Source organism: Thunnus maccoyii, chromosome 12, assembly GCF_910596095.1.
Source record: "Thunnus maccoyii chromosome 12, fThuMac1.1, whole genome shotgun sequence".
Classification (NCBI taxonomy): domain Eukaryota; kingdom Metazoa; phylum Chordata; class Actinopteri; order Scombriformes; family Scombridae; genus Thunnus; species Thunnus maccoyii.
This window is the reverse complement of record NC_056544.1, coordinates 28,354,900-28,369,549: the sequence shown is the minus strand read 5'-3', so window position 1 is coordinate 28,369,549 and position 14,650 is coordinate 28,354,900. Positions and strand designations below refer to the sequence as shown.

Sequence of the window (14,650 nt, the reverse complement as noted above, 5' to 3'; positions counted from 1 at the left end):
CAAGTTTTTGTTTGTGCTCACAGCTACTGGAGTTCAGTTTATCGTGGTGTGTTTGGGTTGTTTTTATGAGAAAGTTTCTCTTTACAAAGATGCTTTTGTGTGGAAAAATTGTCTTGACACTGATCAATAAAACTTAGATCCTTTACTGATGTGATGAGAAGTCATTTCAGTCTCCAGTTTAACTGCAGAACCAAAAAATCTGATGAGTTCATGTCCGGTGGGATTCAGAGCTGCAATAACAACTTACTTTTTGTATTTTTAGATCTAACATTAGAATATATCTTCTAGTTAATTATCTTAAACCAGTTCCCAGTTGAAAATAATCAGAGGATTTATGTCTAACATTTGATTAGATTTCAAAAAATTCAGTATTTCATGATCGTTCTTTATCTGTTGTGTTTGAAATGTAATTAAGAAAAAGTTGAATTGAGCTGGATTTTAGGAGAATACAGGAATTCAGATAAATGGACATTTTTATGATTACTTTACCACCAGATAGCAGGTGACCAGTGTTTTCAAATGAGACGTGAGCCTCATTGTAAATAAAGGATTAAATACAGTATCTCTCAAACTGCTCCTCTTCCTGGAATGAATCATAGCTTGATAACTCCTCCCTCTTCTTCCGGCTCTCAAACGCATCAAGCTCCACTCTGTCCACATATTTCCTTGTTCCCTCCCCTTCAGATCTACAGTTTGAAGATGGGTGTAACCAACATGTAAAAGAGCTGCAGCCTCCATTCACTGCAGAAACACATGCTGTTTAGATCAGAGCGCAAACTACTTTAAGCTCTAGGAAAATCAAACTCAGACAGTTATTTCCACTGAGAGGTGAAATGGCGCAGCAAGGAGCTCAGCTGGACGGAGAAAAATTCTGCTGTTCGATCTGTCTGGATCTACTGAAGGATCCAGTGACTATTCCCTGTGGACACAGCTACTGCATGAGCTGTATTAAAAGCTTTTGGGATGAAGAGGAGAAGAAAATCCACAGCTGCCCTCAGTGCAGACAGGCCTTCACACCGAGGCCTGTCCTGATGAAAAACACCATGTTAGCAGATTTAATGGAGGAGCTGAAGAAGACTGGACTCCAAGCTGCTCCTGCTGATCACTGCTATGCTGGACCTGAAGATGTGGCCTGTGATGTCTGCACTGGGAGGAAGCTGAAAGCCCTCAAGTCCTGTCTGGTGTGTCTGATCTCTTACTGTCAGAAACACCTTCAGCTTCACTATGAATCTGCTGCATTTGAAAAACACAAGTTGGTCGACCCCTCCAAGAAGCTCCAGGAGAACATCTGCTCTCGTCATGAGGAGGTGATGAAGATGTTCTGCCGTACTGATCAGCAGAGTATCTGTTATCTCTGTTCTGTGGATGAACATAAAGGCCACGACACAGTCTCAGCTGCAGCAGAAAGGACTGAGAGGCAGAGAGAGCTCGAGGTGAGTCGACAAAACATCCAGCAGAGAATCCAGGACAGAGAGAAAGATGTGAAGCTGCTTCAACAGGAGGTGGAGGCTGTCAGTCGCTCTGCTGATAAAGCAGTGGAGGACAGTGAGAAGATCTTCACTGAGCTGATCCGTCTCATCCAGAAAAGAAGCTCTGATGTGAAGCAGCAGATCAGATCCCAGCAGGAAACTGAAGTGAGTCGAGTCAAAGAGCTTCAGGAGAAGCTGGAGCAGGAGATCACTGAGCTGAAGAGGAAAGACGCTGAACTGAAGCAGCTCTCACACACAGAGGATCACAACCAGTTTCTACACAACTACCCCTCACTGTCACAACTCAGTGAACCTACAGACTCATCCAGCATCAATATCCGTCCTCTGAGATACTTTGAGGATGTGACAGCAGCTGTGTCAGAGCTCAGAGATCAACTACAGGACATCCTGAGGGAGAAATGGACAAACATCTCATCACGACAACATCACATTTCGCTGCCACAAGCAGAGCCCAAGACAAGAGCTGAATTCTTAAAATATGCGCGTGAAATTACACTGGATCCAAACACGGCAAACACATGTGTGTTATTATCTGAAGGGAACAGAAAAGCAGCACTAACAAGTCCACAATCGTATTCTAGTCACCCAGACAGATTCACTGGATATTTGCAGGTCATGAGCAGAGAGAGTCTGACTGGACGTTGTTACTGGGAGGTGGAGTGGAGAGGGGGAGGAGTTTATGTAGCAGTTGCATACAAGAATATAAGAAGAGCAGGGAGGTCAGATGAATGTGGATTTGGACACAATGAGAAATCTTGGGCTTTAGATTGTTACACTGATGGTTATAATTTTGTGTTCAACAGTGTCTCAACTCTTGTCTCAGATCCTCGTTCCTCCAGAGTAGGAGTGTATCTGGATCACAGAGCAGGTATTCTGTCCTTCTACAGCGTCTCTGAAACCATGACTCTTCTCCACAGAGTCCAGACCACATTCACTCAGCCTCTCTATGCTGGACTTTGGGTTTATTATATTGGAACCACAGCTGAGTTCTGTAAACTCAAATAGACAGAAGTCATTTTAGACCTTATGTGCCAGATTCTGTGTTGTAATTCTTCATTTTGTTTGTCTCCATTGTTTCTGAGAGCTCGTTGCTGTGGTGTTTCTGAACTGCACAGAGATCAGCTGTCAATCAAACTGAGATTGTCAACACTTTTTTTCTCTTCTTTATTTTTTTCTGATGATGTTTTGTGTTTCACCAAATTCTGCTTTCTTCTGTGTATTTTTATCCATGGAGGCTATCACTGCTCATGACAATTTTTTTTAACCTTTAATCACATTTCTTGATATGAAAATGTAAACTTCTCTTTGTTCTAAATGTTAGTTTAATATTTGTATTGATATATTTGCATGTTGTCGATCATTTAGTCAATAAAGTAGATTTGTTAGGCAGGCTGGAAAATCTGGTGAAATAGTAAGAATTAATTTCTTTAAGTTTGGGTGTGAAGACGTTTTGTTGAGTCCTGACTGTGTAGTTGTGAATAGGAGGATATTTCATTCATGTTTGAGTTGATTTTCATGAAGATGAAAGTTCAGAATGAGGCTGTCATGTTGGTTCAGTGTTTAGCTCTGTCACCTCACAGTCAGACGCTTCTGGGTTGTAAAGTTTGAATCCAGACATGATTCAAACTTCTTGTGACTCATTTTGTCTGTTGTGTAATCTCTCAATCCACAAAACTGCCTGCTGTGCTGAAGAGTTTCTGTTATTTATGCTTAATAAGCAACAAACAAATGCATCTAAAACTGTCATGATCAGTGTTTCTGACAACTGTGATTGATTTATTGCACCATCACAGGTAAAGTTACTCCACCTTTTCTAGTGCAGATGTAATTTAGGAATCATTTTATCATAATAACACACAAATGAAAAACTGCATTCAGTCTAATCAGAATAAACATCAGAAGAATTTGACATGTTCATTCTAGTTTTATGCCATTAAGAGTTCATAACACACGTTTGGTGAATATTATGTTGTTTCTAAGTTTATTCAGTCGTCACTAAAACTCAGTTTTAACAAAAAAGACCCTAATATTTTAACAGCAAATGAAACCTGTTTAAACTCTATCAGGACTGGTCATTAAATTATTAAATCTGAAATTTGATGCTCAACACAAGAGGGCGCCTTCATCCTGCTAACCAGGGATGTAGTGGAGGTTAAAGCTCCTCAACTCTGTCTACAGTTTCAGTTAACATGTTTTATACTACACACAAATGATAAAAATGCATTGTGTAGCACATCATAGCTAATAGTGACAAATGTTGAAGGGGCACTAGCATTTTTTAAGTAAAAAAAAAAAAAAACATGAATACAGTTCAGATATTTCAAAACACTGTGTACATTGTCTTTCTGCCATATTTCATTCACTGTTTTCCAATAAATGTTTAAATATATACCTGATCGTGATCACAATAAAATTCCAGATGTTTAACATGTATCTTTCATTATAATACAAGAAAGGATTTCAAAGACTCAAACGATTTTCCAGGTTCAAGTCATCTAATATAGCATTTACTTTGCTCACGAACACAATAGACAATTTTATAAATAGTGTAAAGACAGCAGAGGAAGCAGCACTTTAGTGAGAGTGATGTGGCTCTGAAAAGAGCCGTTGTTGGTTTGTGGAGCAGTAGACAGTTTAAGCTCTCTCTCCACGGATACGACGGGCCAGCTGGATGTCTTTAGGCATGATGGTGACCCTCTTGGCGTGGATGGCGCACAGGTTGGTGTCCTCGAACAGGCCGACCAAGTAAGCCTCGCTGGCCTCCTGCAGAGCCATGACAGCGGAGCTCTGGAAGCGCAGGTCGGTCTTGAAATCCTGAGCGATTTCTCTGACCAGGCGCTGGAAGGGCAGCTTGCGGATCAGCAGCTCGGTGGATTTCTGGTAGCGACGGATCTCTCTGAGAGCCACGGTACCGGGCCTGTAACGGTGAGGCTTCTTGACGCCGCCGGTGGCCGGGGCGCTCTTACGGGCAGCCTTGGTGGCCAGCTGCTTTCTGGGGGCTTTGCCTCCGGTAGATTTACGGGCGGTCTGCTTGGTTCTTGCCATCTCGTCTTCTTTCTCTGATCAGGAGAAAATAGTAGCGAAAAGAGGAGACACGCTGCTCTTAAAGTGTCGGAGCGGCTGTGTAAGTGTGACGCTGCTTCAGACCTCCGGGTCCTGATTGGTGAGCGGCTCCTCCTGGAGCTCAGCACCGCCTACAGGAGCCTGAACCTCCGCTGCTTATTGGACATGAGTCGTTTGAAAAAGTCCGCCAAAATGAGAGCGAGTCTCCTTCTGCTGGAGCCTCTTTTCTGGTGGGTGGAGACATCAGCCCTCCTGCCTGCTCGCGGAGATATAAAGGAGGGTTTGCTATATTTTGGCCACACTTTCTTTGAGTCCACACTCTAGAAAATAACCGAAAAATGAGTGGAAGAGGCAAAACCGGAGGCAAAGCCCGTGCTAAGGCAAAGACCCGCTCTTCTCGTGCCGGGCTCCAGTTCCCAGTCGGCCGTGTTCACAGGCTGCTGCGCAAAGGCAACTATGCAGAGCGTGTGGGTGCCGGCGCCCCCGTCTACCTGGCGGCTGTGCTGGAGTACCTGACCGCTGAGATCCTGGAGCTGGCTGGAAACGCTGCTCGCGACAACAAGAAGACCAGGATCATCCCCCGTCACCTGCAGCTGGCTGTCCGCAACGACGAGGAGCTCAACAAACTGCTGGGCGGAGTAACCATCGCTCAGGGCGGTGTGCTGCCCAACATCCAGGCTGTCCTGCTGCCCAAGAAGACCGAGAAGCCCGCCAAGAAGTAAATCTGGTGCCTGGCTGACTGCTGGAAACCAAGCAAAGGCTCTTTTAAGAGCCACACACTCCTGATAAAGAACACAGATCCTCATATCTCTATCATACACTGTAGTTAAGACACAAATTACGTTCACAATGTATCAAACATTGATTATCAATGTTACAATATGTGATAACTGCATTGAAGTCATAGTGACTGTTGCTGGTTGTGTTGCCTAAAATATCAGCAATCAACATTTAAAAGTACATAATCTAGTCTTTAGGTGTAGGAATCACACATATATGGTTAGTCTATATATTGACCTATATGAAATGTTATTTTAAGCCAATTAAACTAGTTATCATTCCTTATAGTTACCAATAATTAACCTGGAGATTTGCAGACTACTGGTAAATTAATTTATTTATTTTAGAAAGGAAGAGTAGTAGTTGTACAGTCATAGGTGTCATAATCATGTTAAACATTTTGAGGGGCTCTACTGTAAGACACATTAAGAGGAAATCTTTGATTTGTTTCCACATCGAGAGATTGAGTTAACAGAATATGACTATGAACTGATAACATTAACAACTGCAGTCACTAATCATTTTCAAACATAATTTCCTATAAGAGGTACTGGGAGGAACAAAGGAGCTCCCTCTCCCACTAAACTAACTTCATGTTCATATTTTATCTCTAACATAAGTTTACTTTGTTGAATAAAAAAAAAAAGTCACTTTCTTAAATTCATGTAGGTTATGAAAAACACTATATAGTTAAAACATATTATAATTAGGATCATGCTCTTTAGTTAAAGATGTGTGGCTCTGAAAAGAGCCTTTGATCAGGTTGAGATGTTGAGACTGATGACAGCTCACTTCTTCTTGGGTGCTGCCTTCTTGGCTTTGGGTTTGGCCACCTTCTTTGCGGGGGCTTTCTTGGCTGCAGGGGCCTTTTTGGCCACTTTCTTGGGACTCTTGGTGGCCTTCTTGGGGCTCTTGGCTGCTTTCTTGGCCGCTGCGGGCTTCTTGACCTTCTTGGGGGATTTCTTAGCAGCTGCTGTCTTCTTGGCTGCCGCTGTCTTGGGCTTCTTAGCCGCTGCGGGTTTCTTGGCGGCGGGCTTCTTGGCTTTAGGAGCAGCTTTCTTTACGGGCTTCTTGGCCTTGGTTTCAACCTTCTTGTTCATCTTGAAGGAGCCGGAGGCCCCGGTCCCCTTGGTCTGGACCAGAGTCCCCTTGGCCACCAGGCTCTTGATGGCGGTCTTGACGCGGGCCTTGTTCTTCTCCACATCGTAACCTCCGGCAGCCAGAGCCTTTTTGAGGGCGGCTGCAGACACGCCGCTCCGCTCCTTGGATGCGGCCACAGCCTTAACAATGAGCTCGCTGACGCTGGGGCCAGTCTTCTTCGGCTTGGAAACCTTCTTCTTGGCGGCTTTAGCCGGGGCGGCGGCGGGAGCTGGAGCTACTTCTGCCATTGTTTTCTACGAGTTTTGATCCGACACGGAACAGAGTCTGAGTAGACTGATGGAAGGTCAGAAGCAGGAGGCTGCACTTAAACACACCATGAGAACCGTGGAGACTCAGTCCAGCTGCTGCCTCCTCTGTGCAGTGTGAGTTTCTGACACTTGTGTTTTCTCTTAGTGATAAAAGAGTGAAAACTGAGTGTGTGACAAGTGCTAAGGGCTGACAGTGAAGGCAGCAGATAGCGGACTTGTGTCTCTTCATATTGAAGTCATGTAGAGCTCTGATGTTCTCTGATTTTTCTTTGTGGAGCAAACAAACCTCACCTGTTCACCGTCGTCAACAGCACTGCTCAGCGGCTTTTCTCTCTCATTTCTCTCCTAAAATGCTGTAAAATACATCAGAGCTCCACCAAAAGTAGTTTTCCAGCTGGCTCACATGTTTGTTCACAAACTCAAAGTAAAAACATCCATCTGTTGGTGATCAGTTTGTAATAATATGAAGCGATTCTGGTCGCAGCAAACACACTGATGAGGCTCATGATGCAGTTCAGCCTGACTTCCTGACAGAGCTTCTCTGTGACTGTGAACATTTCTTCTGTTATTCTGAGCACTATTTAATATAAATAATAAATAAATAATCTGCAACACTGTTCCCACCAGCCGCAGACGCAGCAGAGGAAAGAAAAGAAAAGAAAAGAAAAGAAAAGAAAAGAAAAGAAAGAAACTAAGCGAAAAACGGCACAAGGAACTGACACCTGGAGAGCTTAAATGATAGAGGAAGAGAAGGATGAGATTAATACAAAAAAGGCAAAATATGGGCAGTTAATATACTGAGAGACTTTCTCTACCACAACCAAAAGAACACTGATTTGGATACAAACTCTGCGGTTGTGCTTAATGACACTTTACGTGATTTTTTTGTCTCGGTTCAGGCTGGCGGCGAGTTCAGTTTGGCAAGTTGTCACGACAACGATAAACTCCTGCTTCATAACCTTTCGATTTTGAGGGGACAAACTCTCACCAAAAGTCTGCAAATGCTTTTATTTCATATTGTTGGCAAATTACCATGTAATAAGCGGTATAATCAACTTTTAGATGCTTTAAACGGTTTTAAGGTTTCGCGTAGAGCCTTAAAACCGTTTAACACACAGCTACTCGTTGATTCCCCCTTACTGAATGTACTAATTAAAAATATATACATTCATATTCTGTCTGTGGGAGTGTGATAAAAAGTGCATTATTACACTGATTGAAGAAAATAAGTATGGTTCAGTTTTGCTTTGCTGCAGTATTTCAGTTACAGTTATTTTGTCTGTTCTACTGACGGACTTTCACTGACATTCAGGTTACGACTTCTTCAGAGTTAAAAGAAGCCTTTTTACAGAGAAAAACAAAATGGCATTGACATCCATATAAAACCTTTTGATTAGAAAAAAACGTGTAATATTAAAAGCTTTCTTGAGGACAGTGGACAAAATAACATATGGGCCTCAGGCCCTATGAGATTAAACAGGGGACATACATTAAGTGAACTGTTTATATGTTGATATAAATTATATATATATATTTATTTTATTTATTTTTTTTAAATAGCGCAAAACCTCCTAAACCCCTTCAGACATTTTTTTTTACCACTAATTAGAAGCTTTAAGATTTTTCTTTTTAGTGTTGATGTGATTCAGACAATTAGGGAGATTAATTTAGTTCCTCTGCTGGAAAAAACAAAAACAAAAGTCATGTTCAGGACTATCTCATCCCCAACAGTACTATTAGTGTCTGACACTGACTTATTTATTTGTTCATTAGCAATGATTAACTGAGTTGTTGTTCTGCTGACATGCAGGATTGACATGTTTATATAAAAACATAATAAAATGACTAAATAAATATAAATTCCTTTAGTGTTACTTTTCCTATTGTTGAGTCATATTCAAGACTTTGTGGAGCTGTGAACTGCATAGACTCCACTCTGCTCTCAATCATCTATTCAGAGCTTTTAGAATAATAAATCCACTAAAACATGGGATTTATATTTGATTATAAATTCAACATTGACATGACGAATCTGAATCATTGTTGCTCACTTGTTTATAGCGTTGAAATCTAGAATCAGATGTGCAACCAGAGAAATAAAGGACTCAAATCCATCCGACCTTCAAAATCATCATTGACCTAATGTTTTTTTGTGTCTCTTTACTGATAGACTATTATAACAACGTGGTTGTTGCAAGCTGTATATTTATCAACATTTAACATTTTAACATTTAAGATATAGCCATTCTAAAACATTGAAGCACATTTGATTACTGGATGTAAAAGCTCTTTTAGAGTAAGTGTGCGGCCCTTAAAAGGAACTTTGGTTTGTTGTAATGATTAGATGAAGTTAACCTTTGAAGCCGTACAGGATGCATCTCTGCCTCTTCAGACCATACACCTTTGGTAGTTGTTTGTCAGGAAATGTGTCTTAACGGACACAAAATATAGTGTCAAATTCAGCTTCTTTTCATGTCCAGCAAGAACAATACAAATACTACAGCTGAGGGTCTGTTTCCAACCAACAGCAGAATGTTAGCTGTCAGGTTAACCTGCCAAATATCTCAGAAAAAGATACAAAATGGAGCAAAAACAATCAAAAAGGAGGGAAGAGATCAGCCTGCTTTAGAAAAACGAGGTGGGCTGAGCTGCTGAATTTGGCACCGCCCAGCAATTTTCGCGCCAGCAGTCCTCTTTTACGTCCGCAGACACGCTTTAAAACTAGAAGCACTGACTATTTTTCTCATATTCGACTTTAACTTGTTTAAAGAAAGAACAGTGAAAATGAGTGGTAGAGGAAAAGGCGGTAAGGGACTCGGTAAAGGAGGCGCTAAGCGTCACCGCAAAGTTCTCCGTGATAACATCCAGGGAATCACTAAGCCCGCCATCCGCCGTCTGGCTCGCCGTGGTGGTGTGAAGCGTATCTCCGGTCTGATCTACGAGGAGACCCGCGGAGTGTTGAAGGTGTTCCTGGAGAATGTGATCCGTGATGCCGTCACCTACACCGAGCATGCCAAGAGGAAGACCGTGACCGCCATGGATGTGGTTTATGCTCTGAAGAGGCAGGGACGCACTCTGTACGGCTTCGGAGGTTAAACGTGATCCTGACCTGCTGATCTCAAAACACAAAGGCTCTTTTAAGAGCCACCCACCTCCTCCTAAGAGCTGTCCTTATATTGATGTCACTTGATAAGTGGTATATTGTAAAAGTTTTCCCTTATGTTTTCAAGCTACATCTCATGGTAATGAGGGATACTATATAAGAATTATGGGCTTAATAATCACTTATTAATGCTTTGCCTATAATTATAAGCCAATAATGGGGTCATAGCAAAATTCTGCTACACATTTGTACTTTTGGACTTTGTAACATCTGAACCCAATGTTTAGGTCTTAAACAAGAATTGTATCTCAAACTTAAGGTAAGCAAATAACTTGGCATACATGTGGCGTAAAAGCACAATATTCACATGATAAACACAATTGTAGCATTAAAGGAAAAAAATTTAATAAGTACTTCACAATTGTGTTAAAGTATACTAATGTATTTACTTTAATGTAGTGACTTTCCATCTCTGAGAATAGGGCTAGACATATATATGTCATATATTAGTATAATATTAGTATATCATACATATAACTAGCTAGTCTGTTTATGAAATGATTAGAACAATGCTTCCTTCAACTTGTGTTAAAAGTTTCAGCTCACAATAAAGATAAGACACATTTCATAAGCATTAATGGTTATTATTATCATTTACTGATGCTTTGTACATCATTTATAAGAAAGACTGAAGGAATCACTGTTATTCTTTTGTGGAGCAGAGAAACATGATCTTCATGTGTCAGTTGGGTCCAAACATGGGAGAATCAATAAAACTCATATTAACATCATTTTTGAAAGGTATTGTTATTTCAGAGGGAATAGCACATAAACTGCGGATTAAAGATTGATTAAATAAATCCATGGATTGTTTTAATGTTTTATCATAGATCAGTAAAACATATCAGCTTTTGGAATGCTAAATCTAAATACAATATTTTTATTTCTCTATAGTTATGGATTTTTGGACAGTATATTATATTATAAACAGTGGAGACTCTTCAGATGAGTTGGGCAGCTCTCTAAGTAAAAAGGCGGTCAGATTGTTCATCAAAATTTGAGCGGTGTTTTTGTTGCGCATGCTCAGTCTCACTCACAAGAATTCAACCAATCCTGTATGAGCAACAGCGCAGTGAAATTTGCATCAGATGGATATATAGAGGCCGTTTGGAGCTGTTGGAGTTATTCGTTTGAGAAAATCCAGCGAACTAATCATGCCTGATCCAGTTAAGGCCCCGAAGAAAGGCTCCAAGAAGGCCGTGTCTAAAGCCACCAAGACCGGCAAGAAGAAGAGAAAGACCAGGAAGGAGAGCTACGCCATCTACGTGTACAAGGTGCTGAAGCAGGTCCACCCCGACACCGGCATCTCCTCCAAGGCCATGGGCATCATGAACTCCTTTGTGGGGGACATATTTGAGCGCATCGCCGGTGAGGCTTCCCGCCTTGCTCACTACAACAAGCGCTCCACCATCACCTCCAGGGAGATCCAGACCGCCGTCCGCCTGCTGCTGCCCGGTGAGCTGGCCAAACACGCCGTGTCTGAGGGCACCAAGGCTGTCACCAAGTACACCAGCTCCAAGTAAATCTGCTGTTTGTACCAACAACTCAAAGGTCCTTTTCAGGACCACCCACACCTTCACCTGAGAGCTTGATTCCTTCGAAATGTGTCACAAATTCTCATACTTTATATATTGATTGTGTTGTTTCTATTGAAAGACTTAAAGATAATTCATGTTTAAATTTAAAGGTTACAGTTCCTTCCCATATTGTTAGTTGAACATTACGAGAACGTGTTGTCTACTATAAAGGTCATTGACAGTTAATTATTTTAAGCGCTAAAAAGTATAAATCTGCAATTAAATCACCCACTGACAACAGTAACGAGGGTCAATGAAAACACAAAGGAGAGACTGACTTTCATCCTCTACCGGAGTTTATTGAACTAAATATAACTGCACTGTATATTTTGGCCATAATGTGTCACTGCTGCTACACTAAAGTTTGCACGTAATACTCCGGAGGTTCTCCTGACAAATACTCATAATAATCCACGTTGATATTTACAGCACAATGAATATACAATAAATACATTGAGACTGAGTGAAGGTATGAGTTTAATTTCTACCTTAAAATCTGATTTACTGTCTAAAATGTTTTAATTTAAGAAGCAAATGTTCCCTTACATGTATTAGTTCACATGTTTAAAACACACTGAAACATTAATCACAACAGTTTTAGATGCATTTCTTTGTTGCCAATTAAGCATGAATACCAAAAACTCTTCAGCACAGCAGGCAGTTTTGTGGATTGAGGACTTTCTTAGAAACTTCTAGGGAAGTTTCACTTCCTTAGAAACTTCCCTAGAAGTTTCTAAGGAAGTGAAACTAGTTTGAGCCCTGATCTAAACAGCATGTGTTTCTACAGCTCTTGCACTTCACGTGTTGGTTACACCCATCTTCAAACTGTAGATCTGAAGGGGAGGGAACAAGGAAATATGTGGACAGAGTGGAGCTTGTTGTGTTTGAGAGCAGGATGGTGAAGGAGTCATCAAGCTATGATTCATTCCAAGAAGAGGAGCTGTTTGAGAGAGATATTATGTGTTCAACCCTTTTTTAATAATAAGGTCACGTCTCATTTGAAAACACTTGTGACCTACTTTCTGGTGGCAAAGTAATCTTGGGACTTTGGGAACGATCTACAGGTGGCTCCTCATTTCTCCGAATTCCTGTATTCTCCTAAAATCCAGCTCAATTCAACTTTTTCTTAAATACAAAATTTTTAACACAACAGATAAAGAATGAAGACATCAAACACTGTTGTAAAATACTAAAATTCCCAAAATGTGACCAAATAATATTTGCTTTAAGACCTTTTAACATTTTAAATTCTGAACTGTTTTAGGATAATTAAATAGAAACTATATTCAAATGTTAGACTTAAAAAAATACAAAAAGTAAGTTATGTTGTTGCAGCTCTGAATCCCACAGGACATGAATTCATCAGATTATTTGGTTCTGCAGTTAGACTGGAGACTGTAATGACTTCTCATCACATCAGTAAAGGATCTAAGTTTAATTAATCAATGTCAAGAATTTTTTTTTACAGAAAAGCATCTTTGTAAAGGGAAACTCTCTCATAAAAACAACCCAAACAAATCATGGTAAACTGAAGTTCAGTAGCTGGAACCAATACTGGCGAACAGTCTATATAAGAGAGGTTTTTCTTAATGTTTCCCTGAATATATTTTTTAATCGTTACCACAGTATTTCCTTAACATCAATCTCAAGAGTTTCACAACAGAGGCCATGTTATTCTCTCATTGTAAATTATTTTGCTATGTGGGCCCATCTGATTTAGAACAGGTGAATTACCACAGGCGTCTGGCCAGAGATGAGAATATAGTGAACTAGTGCAGTGCCCATTCAAAATGTGCCTGTTCAGAACGGGATGCTTTCTCGATACCTAGAAAGAGTTGTGCCTGTCCCCTAAATGCCTCTCATGCAGACTATTGGTAGACGCTACGATTTACCGATGCTCCCTAAACGCCTGAGATACAGGCTATCAGTAGACTCTACAATTTATCAATGCTCCCTAAATGCCTCACCCGCAGGCTATCGTTAGACGCTACAATTTACCGATGTTCCTTAAACACCTCACACGCAGAATATCTGGAGATTAAAATTTTGAGTTGAACTGAAGTTCAACAACAAAACGTGCCTGGGAGATCCTGCACTATGTCTTGAACATACATACAAAGTTCCCGCGCATAAGTAACGAGAATATAAACTTTTTCAATTCATTCTCTACATGGATGTATAGAGAGAACTGGATACAATCAATTAAGGAGGAAACCGCACTGGTGACACCAAGTAACCAGAAAACTACCAAAACAGCTTAAAGTGAAATTGAGATGTATAATAACTATTAGCTGTAACAGTAGATTTTACAAGAATATGGTATTTAATTTTACTAATAAAGATAACATGCACACTAAGCCTTTATTGGTAACACTTGCATGTCGTACAGCTCCTTGCCTCACCATTCACCACATCATAATAGTTTTGTGCAATCATGGCAATTAACAGCAAATCAGTTCCAATAACTTCATTATGTACATAAAAGTACTTCCAAATCTGTAGCTACCAAAACATTGTGATTTAAAGACAACCAAAAGCTTACAGCGACTGTGTTTACTTAAACTGGTAATTAATAACTTTTCTCTCTCAAACTCTATAAACAAAAATAACAGAAAGACTATTTATCACCTACTTTTGTTGTACTCAAACAATGAAATACCAACAATAAAATTTGGCAACTTAAGTCCCAAAGCAAAGGGGTAACCGATAAATGTCAACTTTTGATAAATAAGTTTCCAGGTAAGAGATTAAGACATGACAGAAGAGCAGCGTGACTGACAAAACAGGAAGTGGAGTAAGAAAACATTTTACCTTTTAAATATCAAATAATATAATGAGATAAATGCACATCTTGCTTTTCAGTCCAGAGTGAAATTAAAAGGTGATTGATGACAATATTATTCTGATGGGTTGTAAAGTTAGTGCACTCATTTTAGTCATGCAAGTGTTTTATACAATAAATTGTTATTTTAGTTTGACTTTTACAACTTGATGTTTAATTAAGAGTGATTGTTGTACAATTTCTTATGACCTTTTTGTGCTTTTCATGCCTGTGCTTCTGTTTTGCAAGTTTATATTGGTTTCTAAATTTCTATAAACATTAAAGGTGCAACAAACCACAATCAGCCTCACTTGATGTCAGTAAACAACCATTTGCTATGTAAAGAT

General features: G+C 40.2%; 6 protein-coding genes across 6 annotated transcripts; 4 read left to right on the top strand and 2 right to left on the bottom strand.

The window, feature by feature from the left end:
* The first annotated feature begins 827 nt into the window (after nucleotides 1-827).
* On the top strand, nucleotides 828-2,609 carry LOC121908998 (tripartite motif-containing protein 16-like). The gene has a single exon (XM_042429344.1). It carries the CDS (start codon nucleotides 834-836, stop codon nucleotides 2,493-2,495), a length of 1,662 nt encoding a protein of 553 aa, XP_042285278.1. The 5' UTR covers nucleotides 828-833; the 3' UTR covers nucleotides 2,496-2,609.
* Nucleotides 2,610-4,078: 1,469 nt separating this feature from the next.
* On the bottom strand, nucleotides 4,079-4,563 carry LOC121909260 (histone H3). The gene has a single exon (XM_042429729.1). It carries the CDS (start codon nucleotides 4,533-4,535, stop codon nucleotides 4,125-4,127), a length of 411 nt encoding a protein of 136 aa, XP_042285663.1. The 5' UTR covers nucleotides 4,536-4,563; the 3' UTR covers nucleotides 4,079-4,124.
* A 35-nt stretch (nucleotides 4,564-4,598) lies between these two features.
* LOC121909265 (histone H2A-like) lies at nucleotides 4,599-5,378 on the top strand. The gene has a single exon (XM_042429734.1). The coding sequence runs from the start codon at nucleotides 4,892-4,894 to the stop codon at nucleotides 5,273-5,275; it is 384 nt and encodes a 127-aa protein (XP_042285668.1). The 5' UTR covers nucleotides 4,599-4,891; the 3' UTR covers nucleotides 5,276-5,378.
* Nucleotides 5,379-6,067: 689 nt separating this feature from the next.
* LOC121909257 (histone H1-like) lies at nucleotides 6,068-6,754 on the bottom strand. Its single transcript, XM_042429726.1, has one exon. The coding sequence runs from the start codon at nucleotides 6,719-6,721 to the stop codon at nucleotides 6,122-6,124; it is 600 nt and encodes a 199-aa protein (XP_042285660.1). The 5' UTR covers nucleotides 6,722-6,754; the 3' UTR covers nucleotides 6,068-6,121.
* A 2,753-nt stretch (nucleotides 6,755-9,507) lies between these two features.
* Nucleotides 9,508-9,891, top strand: LOC121909276 (histone H4). The gene has a single exon (XM_042429746.1). The coding sequence runs from the start codon at nucleotides 9,527-9,529 to the stop codon at nucleotides 9,836-9,838; it is 312 nt and encodes a 103-aa protein (XP_042285680.1). The 5' UTR covers nucleotides 9,508-9,526; the 3' UTR covers nucleotides 9,839-9,891.
* A 1,153-nt stretch (nucleotides 9,892-11,044) lies between these two features.
* On the top strand, nucleotides 11,045-11,946 carry LOC121909269 (histone H2B 3-like). Its single transcript, XM_042429739.1, has one exon. The coding sequence runs from the start codon at nucleotides 11,060-11,062 to the stop codon at nucleotides 11,426-11,428; it is 369 nt and encodes a 122-aa protein (XP_042285673.1). The 5' UTR covers nucleotides 11,045-11,059; the 3' UTR covers nucleotides 11,429-11,946.
* The last annotated feature ends 2,704 nt before the right edge of the window (nucleotides 11,947-14,650 follow it).

What these genes read in the sequence shown, in the direction of transcription:
- LOC121909260 (XM_042429729.1), bottom strand. Translation starts at nt 4,535, where the DNA reads ATGGCAAGAACCAAGCAGACCGCCCGTAAATCTACCGGAGGCAAAGCC.
- LOC121909257 (XM_042429726.1), bottom strand. Translation starts at nt 6,721, where the DNA reads ATGGCAGAAGTAGCTCCAGCTCCCGCCGCCGCCCCGGCTAAAGCCGCC.
- LOC121909265 (XM_042429734.1), top strand. Translation starts at nt 4,892, where the DNA reads ATGAGTGGAAGAGGCAAAACCGGAGGCAAAGCCCGTGCTAAGGCAAAG.
- LOC121909276 (XM_042429746.1), top strand. Translation starts at nt 9,527, where the DNA reads ATGAGTGGTAGAGGAAAAGGCGGTAAGGGACTCGGTAAAGGAGGCGCT.
- LOC121908998 (XM_042429344.1), top strand. Translation starts at nt 834, where the DNA reads ATGGCGCAGCAAGGAGCTCAGCTGGACGGAGAAAAATTCTGCTGTTCG.
- LOC121909269 (XM_042429739.1), top strand. Translation starts at nt 11,060, where the DNA reads ATGCCTGATCCAGTTAAGGCCCCGAAGAAAGGCTCCAAGAAGGCCGTG.